At 37.7% G+C, this 16,700-nt stretch overlaps 1 protein-coding gene across 2 annotated transcripts; it reads left to right on the top strand.

Annotated features, from left to right (window-relative positions):
- Nucleotides 1-1,500: 1,500 nt before the first annotated feature.
- smarcd1 (SWI/SNF related BAF chromatin remodeling complex subunit D1) lies at nucleotides 1,501-16,692 on the top strand. Of its 2 annotated transcripts, none has more exons than XM_008408901.3 (13): nucleotides 1,501-1,728; nucleotides 7,465-7,643; nucleotides 8,383-8,425; nucleotides 9,403-9,525; nucleotides 9,868-9,990; nucleotides 10,083-10,199; nucleotides 10,765-10,866; nucleotides 10,946-11,107; nucleotides 11,659-11,756; nucleotides 12,312-12,447; nucleotides 13,978-14,100; nucleotides 15,083-15,184; nucleotides 15,296-16,692. In XM_008408901.3, the coding sequence occupies exons 1-13, from the start codon at nucleotides 1,543-1,545 to the stop codon at nucleotides 15,347-15,349; spliced, it is 1,548 nt and encodes a 515-aa protein (XP_008407123.1). In that variant the 5' UTR covers nucleotides 1,501-1,542; the 3' UTR covers nucleotides 15,350-16,692. The 2 variants fall into 2 exon arrangements, with proteins under 2 accessions (XP_008407123.1, XP_081462975.1); XM_081606849.1 differs by lacking the exon at nucleotides 1,501-1,728 and adding an exon at nucleotides 4,715-4,871.
- The last annotated feature ends 8 nt before the right edge of the window (nucleotides 16,693-16,700 follow it).

A 16,700-nucleotide genomic window follows, 5' to 3' on the forward strand; every position in this document is an offset into this window, starting at 1 on the left:
ATGAATTTATTAAAATATTAAAAACTGCATTGTTCTTAAGTCCAACATAGAAAAATGATCATAATTTCTTCTCTTAATTAAAATGAAATTATATCTGCATAAGATCATATTTTCCTTTTTAAACATGTAATTTAGGTTTAACTTTTAACTAGATGTTTTTTGGCACATTCTTAAGATGAACCAAATGAAAGTGTTGCAAAAAAAGAGAGATGAAAATTAAACTTGTTTGTTCTTAAGCTCGGTTACAGACTTTGTCTGAAACAAATTGATGCTGCAAAGGATGCATGGATGAATGGACAAATACATAAATAAATGCTGAACACAGCTCCTTGTTTCCCAATTAACTCTGCCATATTTTCTTGACTATACCGTAGCGTCTTTTAAATTGAAAAAGATCAAAAAAGACATTTCAAGTGGTGATATATACTACTACATTGTGGTTCACAGTTAAATCTGAAACGACTCATTATGAGTTTCACATGGATTGAAAAGTACACAAAATAAAAATTAAAGAAATGATTAAATAGTTTATAAAAACAAAAAGTTCAATGTTCTTTTATATTACTAAAAAATGAAGGAAGTGTGGCTTCTCTATGAAGTAGGAGAAAGATGCTAATTGAAATTTGAACAGTGTGATGTGTAATTTCAGATTAAATATTGCTCTACCAACCTCAAACATACAGAGATTGAAATTTTTACACATAAAACTGTAGTCAAACACGATGGAGGGGATCTCAGAAGATTTATTTTAAAGTTTCTGCTTTAGATTTTGATTTTGACTGGAACTTTCCAATATTTGAATATGCTATAATCTAAACCACTCCATTAAGTTCTGTCTATTCTTCCATCAGTTCTGACCAGCTTCACTGTTTCTAATAAAAACAACATGATACTGCCTGGCCTTAAGTTTTTTTATGGTGTGTTCAGGATCATGCAGCATTATACATATAGGCTAAAGTTGTTTGCTTTGGTCTCAACTCAACAGTGTACTCTCTTTCTGATTGCTATGTTCTCTATAAAACACATATTAAATGTTCTGTTGACACCTGACCTTTGGATCTCTGCATGTTCTCCAGAGATACCATGAGCATTTTGACCTTTTCACTGTTGCTCTTCTTGGCAGGTCAGTCAGCTTAGCTGCACAAACCTCACTATAGACTGTTTATTAATTAGATGAAGCTCAAAGGCAATTGTTTGCTAATTGTTTTATTGAGGAAGGGATGTTGGGGAACAGCGCTTTACGTTTCAGTATTAAAAGTCATGTGTCATTTTTACTTCCGCTTGACATTTATGCACTACTTTTTTGTTTATCACAATAAAATTACCGATACACAGAAGTCTGTGGATGTAACGTGAGAAAAAGTGAAAAAGTTAAAGAGATATTGATACTTTTGAAAGGCAGTTTCTCACACCGTCAGTTTGCATTTGTACTGAAAATGAACAGCAGAGGGCGCTGTGTTTTGATAAACACGTCACGCTTCACGGAGGTCTCGTTCTCGCGGTAGCTGCGCTCCAGCACCGGCGGCGATATTCAGGGAGGAGATGGCGGCCAGAGGGGGGTTTCAGTCAACACCGACTGCTGGTGGCGGTGGAGCAATGGGACCTGGGCCACCGGTACCAGGCGCAGCGCCAGGTATGGGACCTGGGACTCCCTCTGGAAGAATGGGACCGACTTCAGGCGCACAGAACCACATGTACCGCTCTCCGATGCCCGGGCCTGGGTACCCGGTGAGTTATCGCTCCATCAGTCCGCTAGAACAAAGCAGCTCACCGCTGCTTTGTCACAAGTGGCTAACACTATCCTCCGCCACAGTTCAAAGCGAAGTTACCACTGCCTAACAGATGGAGTCAGCCGATGACTTATTTTAATCACTCACTTTGAGTTATGGTCGGAGTTTCCAGTTTGAATTTGTTTCCCTGCAGTTTGCTAACATTAAAGTTAGCTTAGTCCCAACTGGCCCTTAGCTTAGCTTGCTAACGTTGCTAACTGCGCTTCGGTCATTTTTTCCCCCCATTCTGGCTCAGTATTTTCCACAAAGAAGGGACTCGAGCAATATAAAATTTACACAGATGGTAAGTTTAGCGTTTTAGCATCTTGCTTTGATGAGGCGTGGCTGTGTGATGCACAGAAGTTTTAAACTCAAAACTACTTTTAAGTTGAAAGCTTCCACTGGAATCAGGACTTTTACAAGCCAGATTTCCGATAAGAAAAGTTCAGAAGAGGGTCAAACTAGTATTTTCTGTTTTTGGTTGATATGCGATAAATTGACGATGCTCCCTGGGGAAAATTTTGTATACGTGGATGGGTTTTAGGTCTTAGTGAGCTGTAAAATGTCTGTTTATCTTTTAGAATTTTTTATATAATTATATATCATCATCTCCCCTAAACATCTGTATCACTTTAAACTTTAAAATTATTTTACTTTTTAACTTCTGCATATAATCATGAATGCGCGGTTAGTCTGGACCATTAAAAGAACATTTAATGGTTGATTAAGAACACTTTTTTAATTAAATGTGTTGCCACAATCTACAACCATCTGGCTTTTCTTCATTATCATTAATTCACCAGACATATTTGGAAAAAAAATAAACATTTGTTTATTTTGGACATTTAGCAGTGCACACATTGTGTCAAAGGAATATTACATGTTCCGCCAGCCTATTATAATATAATCAATGCATTATGCGACATCTGTGGATGCATTGCTGTTTCATATGTGTATTCTAGCCATTATGTGCCCAAAACACATTTTTATAAAAGTTAACAGCTGCAGTGTGAACCGTTGTATGTTAATTTATTTCTCTTTGTAGTTAAGTATTTATAAAAGTTATGGTGATAATAATTAAAATCAAATCTCAAGCAGAATTTATTTAAATATTGTGTTGAGAAAATGTTGTTGTACAGCCATTTTCTGTTGATTATAGTTCTGATTCCAGCTCTCCGAGGGATATGATTTTATTTTTAGTATCATAGCGACAGAGCACAAGTAGATGATGGAATATTACTTTAAAATCTGCTGTTTTTTAAATCAGAAACAAGATGTCCTTAAGGCTTATGTGAATTGATACTTAGGATATGTTCACACAGAAGGTTGTGATCCTCTACTCCATATGTGTGTGTGTATTTTTTTTATTATTATTTTTGCACATGCTTCTAACAAAATGCAATTGTAATCCGACTTCTGTTTGAACAGTTCATAACTCATGGCGATCTGCGTACACAGATGCTTCCTTCTGTCGATTAATGTTAAAGTTATTCAGCAATAGGAGCCAACAGGATTTTCACGAGATCGATGTGGAGTCGGACCATGGGTGGTGTGGTTGTGATGTGATGCCTTCACTGACAAAGACTTCTTTCATGAGTTCATGATTATGATTTGCAGCCACTTTTTACGTCCAGATTTTCAGCGTTCTTCTGGTGCAGAATTATGAAGCGTCTCGCTTCAGTGATGTTAAGATTGAATAAAATACGACATGACCGTTCTGACTTTGAATTCTTTGAAAACTATTGGATAAGTGACACAAATCAGGTTATTTTTTTTTCCATTGGAAAGAAATCAGTTTCATATTGGCAAAATAAATTGTGCTTGGGGCAAATTTTACTGCATTTTCCTGCAGTTAGAAAATCAGCATGGTGGTTCAGCCACACCTGCAATTTAGCAAAGATGGCATTTCAGCTCTTCATAGCTTGACATATAAATTTGCATTCACTGATTGCATTAACCACACTGTAATTAAAGTGTTTCATAAGTGTTTTGTCCGGCGTTAAGCTTTACAATTATAATATACGGTTGGGTGAAAACGTATTTACTAGGTGTTAAATCATAACACTTAGAGCTTATTGAGCTCTGAGAATGTTTTCTTTCATTATTATCGGCGTTATATTCCTTGAAAATCTGCACAAAGCAACATTATTGTTCATCGCAATAACTTCTGGAAGGATTGTCATTCCAGTCATTATCCAGCAAAATGTATTAGAATTTAATAAAAATTATCTCCATATGAATATGACGGACATACAAAACGAAGAAATCGCTATTTTAAAAGCTCAGTTGGCTGGTTTTCTTGTGTCGTATCACATTATCAGAGTCAGACTGAGACTGAGTAATGCAAACATGTTTTCTGTAAGCTGGTAACACGTGTTGCTTAGCGATCGGCTGTAAATGAGAGGTTAGTGTTTGTATTTTTTAATATTTGCCGTTCATCTTGTCACTACACAATTTTAAATCATCCCTCATGGTCACGTTGGATAACTTCTTTTATATCTTCTAGCTTATAGATTTTCCTTTTGCTTGTGGTTTTGTCTTAATTCAAAGCCATAATGCTGCTTGATACGGTGCAAATTGTGATGATTGAAATGATAAATCCTTTATTGGCGGTTTGCAGAATGCAGTCAGTGTGGAGCACAGTTCAGAGAAAAGATGCTGCATCTCTCTCTCTGTTTTTTTTTCTCCTCCAGTGTCCTTGGCTGCTTTCACTCACACAGGCAGCCTTTCACAACACAGTGAGGGAAAAAAAGAGAGGATTCTTGTTCTGAATGCTGCACATCACTAGTTGTTCTCAGGCAATGCAAGGTCGTACTGATGCTCGGTGTAAAAAGCACTAAATGAAAGCCATGCAGTCTCCCTCTGCCTACTCATACGCGTTGTGTGGAAAAGGCAGAGCCTATATTGTTGAAGTCGGCCACTTTTCCTCCCTTCCAGCACCGCTTGACGAAGGTGTGTTTTGCTCTCATCTGTCCCATTTGCTGGACTTTCTGCTGGAGGAAGCGCTGCAGTCAGCGGCTCGTGGTTTATCTTCTCCTCTCTCCTGCACTCATGCAGTCAAACACAAGAAGTCGTCTGTTTGAGTTTCTAGCACATGGCTTGGTGAGTTGGCTGAGGTTGTTACTCTGTATTTGCCTGTCAGGGAAGCATGGGAAGAATTTGCTTGTCTGGTGATGCCTACACACACCCAGTATGTCTCCTTAATGTTCACTACTTTTAGGTTTTACAAATTCTTTAAAATTTGCACTGATGTATGAACCTTGTAGGTATTTTTAAAGTTAATTTTGCATGCATTTATGTTGTTGCTACGTGAACAACTGTGTACTTCATAACAATATTATTTATTAAAAGGAAGTAAAAGTGAAGCTAAATGGTCAGTTTGACACTGGAAATAAGCTTTGTGTTCTTTGGAGTCGTAACAGGAACTTTTGTATGGGATTTATGTTGGTTGTTATTTGCAAACATAACTGTTTTTTTAATGTGAGAGTTATGCTGATGTACCATTATTTCCCTAAATACAAATGCATCCTTTTTGATTGAAAATATCATATTTAGGTTTGACATTTTGAAAATATGGCTGCTGAATGTGCTAAAACCAAAACACCTAGATGCTGCAGTCCAACATAAAATGTTATGATTTTGTTAGGTGATACATTTACATCATCAGATATTGGAGAAAATTGTTTATTATTATTTGTACTGGGAATACACAATATATGGGCTTTAACATTGGTTACCATTGATGTTACTAATGCTCTAATGTTTGCCATCAGTAAAATGGGCTGATATTGATAACTAATGTTTTCAATCTCATTGTTTCTTGTATGTTTAGGGAGGCCTTTGTGGTATTGTGTGATCATGTGATGGTGTTGCAATAGAGGATTGTTGGGATTTTAACTGAATGTCAGTGGAGTTGTGTTTTTTTTTATGGTGTCAAAAGGATAAAGAAATGTATATTATATCGGTAAATATCGGTTATCAACCATAACAGCTTTGAAATGTTGTGCATAGTGGCACAAAATATCAAATATCAATATTGAATAAAATTTTTATATCAACATATCACTAATTTGGACTTTCGTAACCAGTTTTATGCCCTGGAAATATATTTTTCAAATTGTGCATCAATAAATTGGCTCCCATTTCCTTCATTTTGGTTGATTTGTAGATATTTTCCAGGCAAAAATTTGGTTTCAGCCTAAATCTGAACCGGTAGTCTGGGGCTTTTTAAAGATCGATGATCAACCAGACACCTGGAATCGGTGCACCTCTAATGGAGTTTTTTATTTAACATTGGGAGTCCACACAAACTTATTTTCAGTAAAGAAACTTAATAAAAGACCTTATTATTATATTTTGGTATTTTTGTCTTTGTCATTGCTACATTTGCAGAGATTTCATTATTTACTGATTGCTGTTGGTACTTCTATAAATAGTCCCATTAAAATCATCACATTTGCTTTAGTTATCACTTTGCTCAAGCAAACTAATACTGCAGTGATTCAACGCGCCTCCAACAGTTATTTGCTCCTCATGTTTGGCAGGCTGCCGGTAGTTGAGTAAATGAGCAAACATGAAACATCTGCTCCAGTGTTTTAAAGATTTTAAAATAATTTGAGTAAACGATGTCAGGCTAGTTTAAGCAGATGTTTTATGATGACTAAAAGACTTGATGTCACACACTTCACGTCTGCATGTGATGAGAGATGACAGACTGCACGATTTGTCAAATGAACTGAAACCAACGGAACACAAAACTATCGCAAATGCGGCAATTTAATTGCTTTGCAAACATTTTTGCCAACTGCTATTAAAACTAAGAAGATGGAGAAGTAGACAAACATGGATGACAATTTTGCCTTTTAGTAGTTTATTCAATTTTTTTTTTATTACAAATCCTGCATTCAGAAAATTACATTTAAAAACAAAAATGACTATTGTGCATTTTAAATGATCTTTCAGTTTAATGTTTATGTAACTGACTTGCTTCCTTCCTGTAAACTCTTAAGTATTGGGTTGATTTGCATCTAAATTTCAAACATTTAATCTTGAAATTTTCCTTCTTATAAGAAGCTCCTGTGTGTTTACATTGATGTTGTCCACAGTGGGTTTTACACTCTCTCCGTTTCTCTGTTGACAGCTTGTTAGTCAGGTCGATAATTAGTTCATATTTACCAACCGCATCCAGATTCAGCTCAGAAACTTCAGACATGATGATTCACTGTGACTGAGATGAAGTCGAGTCGCTTCCCTTCGCACCACTAAAAGATTTAAATCTTTCCTTTTGTCACAGTGTCAGATTTTTAAGCGAACTAGCCATGGCAGACTGGTGCTTTCTTTACCCAACTGTAAATTGTGGGGAAAATCTAAGGGAAGAGAAATGTGTCCTCAGCTTAACTGGATGTTTCCTTTACTGCCAAGAGAATAGATTAAAGGTTGTATAAATCTTGTATCCCCAACTAAATCACTCCATTAAATAAAACTTTTTTTAGTCACATTTGGTACAAATGAGCGCCTCAAATCTACAACACTTTGCAAAACTGGAGACTGTTTTTCTACCAGCTGGGGTATGAAAATATAAGTAAGAAGTACAGCAGGAGTTCATGTTTAACACCTGAAAACCTTCTTTTCATTCATTATTTATGGTGAAATTCAGCAGGATTTCTTAACGATCTGTTTTGTGTTTTGTTCTCAGAGGCCGGGCATGCCCCCATCCAGCCGTATGACCCCGCAGGGCCCCGCCATGGGCCCACCGGGTTACGGCAGCAGCCCCGTGTCTCGCCCCGGGATGCCCGGCGTGATGGACCCGTCCCGGAAAAGACCCGCTCCTCAGCAGATTCAGCAGGTTCAGCAGCAGCAGAACCGCAACCAGCAGTGAGTTCCTCAGATTGTCCCAAATCAGCCGTGCAGGAAGCAGAAAGATCGATGCTGAGAGCTGCAGTTTCATTATCTCCATTGGAGCATTAATACTTAAAAAAAAATGTTTTACTAGCAGAGCAGATATCTGTTTATGCAAACAATCACTGTTTCTCAGTGACTTATTCAACAACAAGGAAAAACTTATTAAATGAAGTATAAATCCAACTTTTAAAATGTTGTTTGATGGATAAACGGAAAATCTTCCTCTGATGAAACTGTTGAACTGTTCATCAGATATGCTAAGCAGTTTTTGTTTGTTGACTTGTTTAGACCACACCAGGTAACCGGTGATCAATTTGCAAAGCTAATGATCAAATTGCACATTGATCCAACCATTGAAATTTTATATAACACACCTCGAAGTTTATTTTTAGTCGGTAAGCCAAGATGAAGTGGCTTTGTTTAAATTGGAAGGCAGATGGAAAATGTTTGTCTTTCATTTACATGATTAATTTCGTATGTTTGCAGCTGCAGGATTTAAATGGCCGCAGCGCAGTTTTGATTCAATTCCAGTCTAAATGAGGAATTTAATTATGGTGGTAATGCTCGGACTGTTTTCTCTCTCTGTGTGTGTGCGTGTGTGTGTGTGTGGGGGGGGGAGGGGGGGAGGGGGTTCTTTATGGTCTCTTTATGATGAGAGATCTCAGATTAAAGCAAACTTGCACTCATATCCATTTTTATTTGCTTTTTACAGCACAAAGAAGAAGAAGATGGCTGATAAAATTCTACCTCAGAGGGTGAGTATTTACTTTGTGGAAATTGGATGAATTATGAAGTTTTTCAACTAAACTCTTACTTGCCCTTCGCTGTTTAGAAAAGGTTTAGTTAGAATGTTCTTGGACTGAAAAAGTAGGTCAGTACAGTTGGTATAACTTGGTTAAGATTTTTGACAATACCATTTAAACATGATGGTGTACCACAAAAATGCTAGTTTATTTTTTGTATATCGGCTTTTGCAATATTTGCTCAGTTGAAAAGGTTACATCTTAAAAAAGCAACAAAAGAATGCTTCAAATGTTATTTAAAGCTTTCGACTTGATGCTTAAATAGCCTGGTTTGTTATCCACTGTTCTGTTTTTCTATTCACTCTGAAAATTGTACGTGTTGTGACATGGTTTGTCTGTAATGGCAGTTTTGGTTTTCCTGAGCAGAAAATGATCTGTCATACTTTATATTCTTCATTTTGCCATTTAATTCATAGAGTTGTTGCCGACATTAAGTGGGACTGCAATGCTTTGGCATCAATCATTATTAGGCCCATCTAAGAGCAACTCCTGTTGGTGCTGTCTCTTTAAATACACCCCATTCTACCATTTTTATAGTTTGATTCATGTCTAAAATAAAGCATATTGCCATTTTAGCATTATTGCCGTCGTTTCCATAGACAGAAGGAACTGACCCCTTAAACAGAGGAAGTCTTTCAGCAAATCCTTCTTCATGTCAATGGAGGCTGAAACAATCATCCTTGAAGTGCTGCTTGCAAACAAAGAGGACTTCAGAAAATGTAATTAGGAATAAAGAAAATTGAACAGATGGAACAATATGGTCCCAGTAGAATATAAATATCTACGCAGTAATGGGAGAGACTCTGTTAAACCTTTCTGGAGACTCCAAGTACACAACAAAATGTATTAAAGCGATTTAAAAAAAGTGGATTTTTGCATGATGTGCTCCCTTTAAGCTGGAAGCGTCGTCCCTGTTTGTTTGGTCCTAGATCAGAGAGCTGGTCCCAGAGTCTCAGGCTTACATGGATCTTCTGGCTTTTGAGAGGAAGCTGGATCAGACCATCATGCGCAAACGGCTCGACATTCAGGAGGCCCTAAAAAGGCCTATAAAGGTATTTTCTCTTAAATTCTTTAGCCATCTAACTAATCAGCTATTATCCAGTAAATGCTTCTGCTTCCAAGTTGTTTTCACAATACTGTTTCTGCTCATGTGGGTTTATAAAATGATGATCTCCTTGTGTTGTGGAAGCTCTTTGGATATCATGTTTATATATAGAAAGTGTTGGTGCCATTGTAAAGCTGTCAAACCTGTCTTACAAATGTAGCTCATACACTGACTGTCCTTCCTGTGTTTGCTTTCTGCAGAGCGTTACACACTTTGTTTTTAATCAAGCTGATTGTTGATTATGTAATTATAAAATATAAAGTTTATGTTTTCTTGCATGGTTCTACAGCAAAAGAGAAAGCTTCGCATTTTTATATCCAACACCTTCAATCCTGCGAAGCCTGATGCTGAGGATGGAGAAGGCACAGTTGCATCATGGGAGCTGCGTGTTGAAGGGCGACTATTAGAAGATGTAAGCTGTTGCACTGATATACACTTTAATTTTGGTTGTATACTGTTCTGTTTAAAACAAATGTGTACATTTCTGTTTCATCCTGTTTGCAGACTGCTGTGTCCAAGTATGAAGCTACCAAACAAAAGAGAAAGTTCTCCTCCTTCTTTAAGTCGCTTGTGATCGAATTGGATAAAGACCTGTATGGGCCAGATAATCACCTTGTGGAAGTACGACTGATTCCTTCATTTACTGACCTGCTTGTCGTTCTGTCATTTTGTTTTATTCTTCCTTATGATTATTTTTAGAAAAGTAGATTAGACGATTGTGAAATTCAGGGTATTCGCACGTCCTTAAAAAGTCTTAAATTCTTTTATCTGAAGTGAACTTTAGATAAATGATTTAATTTAAAATGTCTTAACTTAAATTCACAGATCTTAACTATTTAATCTTCTACATTCTATGTTTTTTTTTCTTGTGGGATTTTTTTTCTCAGGCAGAAATTAGTCGCACTCAGACATCTTCATTGCATTCATGACTCGAGACGGTTGGAGTCACTGCTAACTAATTGCAAATATAGCCTTGCTAGCGAAGTAGGTAGCATTTTTGCATGAGTGTAAATTTATGGCCATTCGCCTGGACAAAGTTTGTACGTTTCTGTGGAAATGTAGGTCTAAATTTCATCCATAATGGAGTTAAAATGTTTGAAACATGCAGAAATCCTGGTCTTGCTACAGTAGGAGTTGAATATTGTTAAATCTAAGATATCCTGAAATGTTGTGTGCATTATCTTAGTGGCACAGGACGGCCACTACCCAGGAGACGGACGGTTTCCAGGTGAAGAGGCCCGGTGATGTGGGAGTTCGCTGCACCGTCCTGCTCATGCTGGATTACCAGGTGTGTTTTGTTTTGCTGGAGTTATTTAAAGCTCGGTCCGTTTTGCTTTAAATGACCTTGTGTTTGGTCAATGTTTCAGCCCCCCCAGTTCAAGCTGGACCCCCGACTGGCCCGCATGTTGGGCATTCACACTCAGACCAGACCTGTCATCATCCAGGCTTTGTGGCAGTACGTCAAAACACACAAACTCCAAGATCCGCATGAGCGCGAGTTCATCAACTGTGACAAATACCTCCAGCAAGTGAGTAGACAACTTCTCCACTTAATGTCCTACTTAACACCGATTTTAATATGTCCAATAAAACCTGTGTGATCATGATGGGTCCATGCTGTGCCGGAGTGGATCTGGTTCTTGTCTTCTCGTTGTTTACAGTCTGACTCTCCCTCTCTGTGTCCTTGTACGGCTGTAGTTCTGCTGGTGTCCTTCTGGTTTCCCAGGAATTTTGGCACAAATTCTTTGCCAAGATAAACAACCTAAAAAGGATTTATTTTACTTTCCATGTGTGAAATGTATGATATTTATATAAAGTATGCTTTCATTTGTTTCAGCTACAACAGTGGAGCTTAGCGGTATTGAAAGGAGCACAGAAATATTTAAAACTCTCATTCCTTTTTAAGAAACAGCAGCAGGGATTACAGTTGTAGATAAAACATACAGAATATTCTTGACGTAAACACATATTTTGCTTCGTGTCTGTTGCTTAGTCAGTGCTTGATTCAGCCAAACAGCTGTTGGCATCTGAAACTTGTGAATACTTTGAAATAACTGGGGTTTATTTTTTTCCTCTTTAGATTTTTGAAACTCAGCGAATGAAGTTTTCCGAAATCCCTCAGCGCCTGCATGCTCTGCTGATGCCTCCAGAACCAATCATCATCAACCATGTGATCAGGTAAGAGGCAGAAGCTCTTTGTGAATTTAACGTGTTTTAATGGATTCAAACGATGCCTCTTAAGTTTATGCAGACTTAATTTAAAAAGCCTGACATTAGTTACTGTAGTTATGTCTTAGATCAATATGTTAGTGCCACATATTTATTTCCTGTCTTTTTTTAAATCACTTGATTTTTGCATGAGTTGTGTTAAGTTTTGTCTGTGAAGAGCAGTTTGAGTTCAACCGTTGGACAAATATATCACAGGCATGCAGAGCATGAAATCATGGGCCTTGAAGTAAAATCGCTGACCAAAATTACATCCAAACAGCCGTTTGGAGCTGTTATTGTGTAAATATTGACGCTGCGCTGACAACCATGTTTGAGTTTATTGTGCAGACGTAAACTCAGATGTTTACTGAGGTTATTTGAATTTGTCTTGTTAAACACCTTTTAAAACATTTTCTAAACAAAATGGCAAATCAAAGTAGAAGGATTGGAGGAAAATCCATTTTTATTGTAAGTCCTGGTTGGAAAGGGTGAAATCCAGAGTTGATGGGTAATATTTCTCATCAGTGTGGATCCCAATGATCAAAAGAAGACTGCTTGCTATGACATTGACGTGGAGGTGGACGACACGCTGAAGACCCAGATGAACTCATTCCTGCTCTCCACAGCCAGTCAGCAGGAAATAGCAGGATTGGATAACAAGGTGAGAACCTCGACCCGAGAGTCTAGCAGCTTTCTGAGGCAATTCCTAGTTTTTACTCCGTCTGGGTGTTTTCTGAAGGAATTGTGCTGAAGTATTTTCATGTTTTTACAGATGATATCAAATAGTATTTAGGGTTTTAGTCAGTTTTGAGCTCAAACTCTGTTGAGCATCTATTTTTAAAGATTCAGAGTTCTCTCTCTGTTTCTTTTTTTTATTCCTGAGGCAGATTTAGGTTCGTTTGATTCAAAGTGAAACTAGAGTTACACCAATTGATCAGCCCCGATTTCCTTCATTTTGGGCGATTTGCAAATATTTTAATGTGAAACTGATGTTATCCATTAAACTGATTTACATTTTAGCAGCTATTTTCTTACTGCACTACAAGAAAACCTAAAAGTCAGGACACTTTATTGGTGTTTTTTAAGGTTGTCCTCTCCTGACCTTAAACTCTGAGAAGCAAAACGCTGATGTGCATTTAATTTTTGAGAGGCTTTGTTTTTAAGATGAGAAAAATTGGAGGAACTGAATATGTTTTTAGTTACTATAGTAGTTTGAACATCAATGCTCTAAACTTTTCTTTTATATTTGAGAACACTACCTCATGTGCAGGTAAGACAGGTTTGCATTGCAGTAAAATAACACCAAAACATTGACCTTCTGACACCTGACTGTCGGTTACTTAAAAGGTAAAATCAGTATCGACCAAACAAAGACACTTTAAAGATCTGTGATCTCCCAGAACACATCAGTCGGTGCACCAGTAAATGAAACCTTTTTTCGTTTATTTATTTTTTGTTGTCCAACACGTTTTCAGTTATCTGAACCATCTCTGCACATTTGCATGTGCAATTTTCAGGCTGTCTGCTGTTCCTCCTGCCCGTCTTCCTGCTAGCAGTCATTACCTTGACAGTGAGGCCTGTAATCACACTGATGAGGCCTAAAGCTGTCCTGCTGAAGGACGTCCCCCTGGCCTGTCTTTGTTCTGAGACAGCTTAACGATACAGGAAAGACTTTTACTATTTAGGGGCTTCGCCTCTGATTTTCTTAAGATACTTTGAGTTTGGTGAGGATTGCTTATTCCTGTGGGACTCTGCCTTTATTTTTTAACAACCTTTCCATCGCCTACATGCCACAGGAACAGTTCAGGACCATCAGCAGGCGCTTTCGCACATTACAGGAAACAAATCCGAGAAATGTTCAATCCTACAAACTTCTGCGCAGACCCTTAAAAATGTAAAGCTCTGTTTATGTTGTATCTTAAGCTCGTGTCTGAAGGTGCATTACAGATTAAAATAGTGACAACAACCACTCTGAGAGAGATTTATCAGCCTCTCTACCCCTCATAAAAAAACACTTTGGAGACACCTCTTCAAGGGTTTTCCTGATGCAGCATTTTTTGGATGAGGAAGTTATTAAAGCAGCCCTTGTTCTCCGATAATCAGTGCTTCTGATATTCTGTTTGATTAGCGCTGATCAAATATGTACATTTATGATGACTGAATAAATCCTCCGCTGTCAAATTCTCCTCAGATCCATGAAACTATTGAGACCATCAACCAGCTGAAAACCCAGAGGGAGTTCATGTTGAGCTTTGCCAGGGATCCTCAGGGCTTTATCAACGACTGGCTTCAGTCCCAGTGCAGGGACTTCAAGGTGAGTTTGTGTGTCATGACCTCAGACTGACCCGCTTATCTGTGCTCCAATGTTACAGCGAATACCGCGCAAGTTTAGCTACAGAAATCCTCCCTCGGCTCTCTTCGGTTATTTTCCACACAGGATATGACACATGATTGAATTCAGAAAGATATTTCTCTCTCCTGAAGTTCTGAAGCATAGATATTGGTTATAATGCCAGTTTTTCAGATGGGTTCAGGCTGAGTAAGCCCTCCTGTGTGATTGTGCTATTCAGAATAAATTCCCTAAGGGCTCAAAAAGATGAAAACGCAGCACTGCCCGTTTCTGCACACAGGATGCTCTTAAAACATCACAATGCGTTACAAAAGTAAATTGGCGTGACTCATCGTTTTTTTTTTTCTTTCATGACAGAACATTTTTTGCATTTAGATGTCTTCAAATAAAATATATTTCTGTATGAAAATATTCCATCTTTTTGTTTTTTTCTAGGCAGATTTGAGATTTGTCTTCAGATGAAATCAGTGCATCCTTAAAAAAACAATAAAACCTGTTCAGGAGGGTTCAGAAGCCAAACACCACGAACATTTATCATCTCTTTAAATGCAGTATTCCAGAAATAAACTCAGACCAGTTCCTAGGAACATTGATCAGTAAATTTCATGTTCAGTTGCTTGATAATTTTGATCATGGTATTTTACATAATCTAACATTTAGATTATGTAAACATTATGCAATAACTAGTGGTGACTGTATGATGTTTTATGGTGTAAAGCATTTTAAACTGCCTTGTTGCTGAAATGTGATTCATAAATAATCTTGATTTGACTCTTATGGGAGAGAACAAAGGGTGGATGGTTGCAGCACAGGAGGACGATTTAAAATAATATGAAACCGGTCCTTCTGACGGAGACCCTGTGCTTTTCATCAGCTGCAGTTCCTGTTGAGACAGAATCCTATTCAGTAATATAAATATATAATTTTAAAAATATTTCATTTCCAGACCATTACAGATGTTGTGGGAAACCCAGAAGAGGAGCGGAGAGCAGAGTTTTACTATCAGCCGTGGGCTCAGGAGGCGGTGTGTCGCTACTTCTACTCCAAGGTAATGTTTTAACAGATTTATTTAGTTTTAGTCTTTATTTCCTTCCACACTGACCCTAAATGCCTTAATGCATTCTTTCTGGTGATTATTTTTTTTCTGGACTCCTTTCAGGTCCAGCAGAGGCGGCAGGAGCTGGAACAGGCGCTTGGAATCAGGAACACTTGAAGAGGTTTTTCCCCATGAAACATCCCGTCAGGACAGAGATGGGCCAAGTTGTGCTGTTGGAGTTGATTAGTGTGTGTGTGTGTGTGTGTGTGTGTGTGCGTGTTCAAACTGAAGTCTGCAAATTTTTTGTTAAAACTCTGAAAGAATGGATATCAAACGACTTTACTGTTAAATATGATGTTGCTTTTTCTTTTTTTTATGCAGATTAACGATTAGGTTAGTTTCTGCTTTTAGGTTTTATGTAAAGTTTTTTTTTTGTTGTTTTTTTGTCTTGCCACATTTCTCTGAGCACAGGTTTATTTTTCTGCTGCTTGGTTAGCTTAAACACATTCCTTTTGTATTTGGTACACTGACACAAACGCAGAGAGATGTTGGATTGTCCTTGGAAACTTTAAATGTAATATTTCCCAGGAAAAAATGTTGCGACCGCTTTTGCTCCTTTGTTCTGTTGTATTGAGACTAAAATGACCTTTTGCGCTCCTCACCAGCCTTCAGGTGTTCACCCCTGGAGGTAAATATTGATCGTGACTGTTTGTGATCAGTTCGGCTTCTTTGCTGCATATTGACTGTTTGTGTGTCACTTGGATTTTAGCAGTGTTGGTTTGTGTGTGAGGCATTTTACGGCTCAGTGAATCGTGGGAGAACACTGTTGAATTACGACGGTTCTCTCTCTCTCTCTCTCTTTCTTTCTTTTATGTTTCCTTTTGATATGAAGTTTAGTCATCTTTTTTTGCTATTAGTGATCTTTGTTTTAAAAATATGTATTACATCCATACTTGTCTTAGATAGTAAAGATAATCATGAAAGTAGCTAGTATGGGTACCTCTAGTCTATTTAGTTTTGTAAATACTGAGCAAAAATAAAAACTTCAGATGGATATGAAGTTGATCTCTATCTTTGTCTTAAGTTTTTGTCTACTCTTGATTGTTGCCACAGTATTTATATTAATTGGCCCGACTGCCAGTGCGGATATTTGGCTCTTTGTTGCTCAAATTCACTGAACCACCTCTCTTTACAGCAACATGCTTTCAAAATTATGTTGCCTGTCAAATTAATTTCACATATTTCGCTAATATATAGAGAAACGGTGACTGAGGTCGATAAGAAGCACTCTAGTTTCTTCCTGCAAATCGGGTTGTTTCCCCGTGGCAGGTTAAGAAGAGTGTTGGGAACAATTTTGACTTGTGAGTTTTATTAATTCAAAGAATACACTAATGTGGGTTTGGGGCGGTGTGTGAGTTGGAGAACCTCTGAGATGTTAAAACACTGAGTGGACAGTAGAGCTGTGTGAATCTGCAAACATTTTTCATGGACCAAACCTATTTTCTGTATGTTATGTTTATTACTGTTA

Source organism: Poecilia reticulata, chromosome 5 (genome assembly GCF_904066995.2).
Source record: "Poecilia reticulata chromosome 5, P_reticulata-male-v2, whole genome shotgun sequence".
NCBI lineage: Eukaryota > Metazoa > Chordata > Actinopteri > Cyprinodontiformes > Poeciliidae > Poecilia > Poecilia reticulata.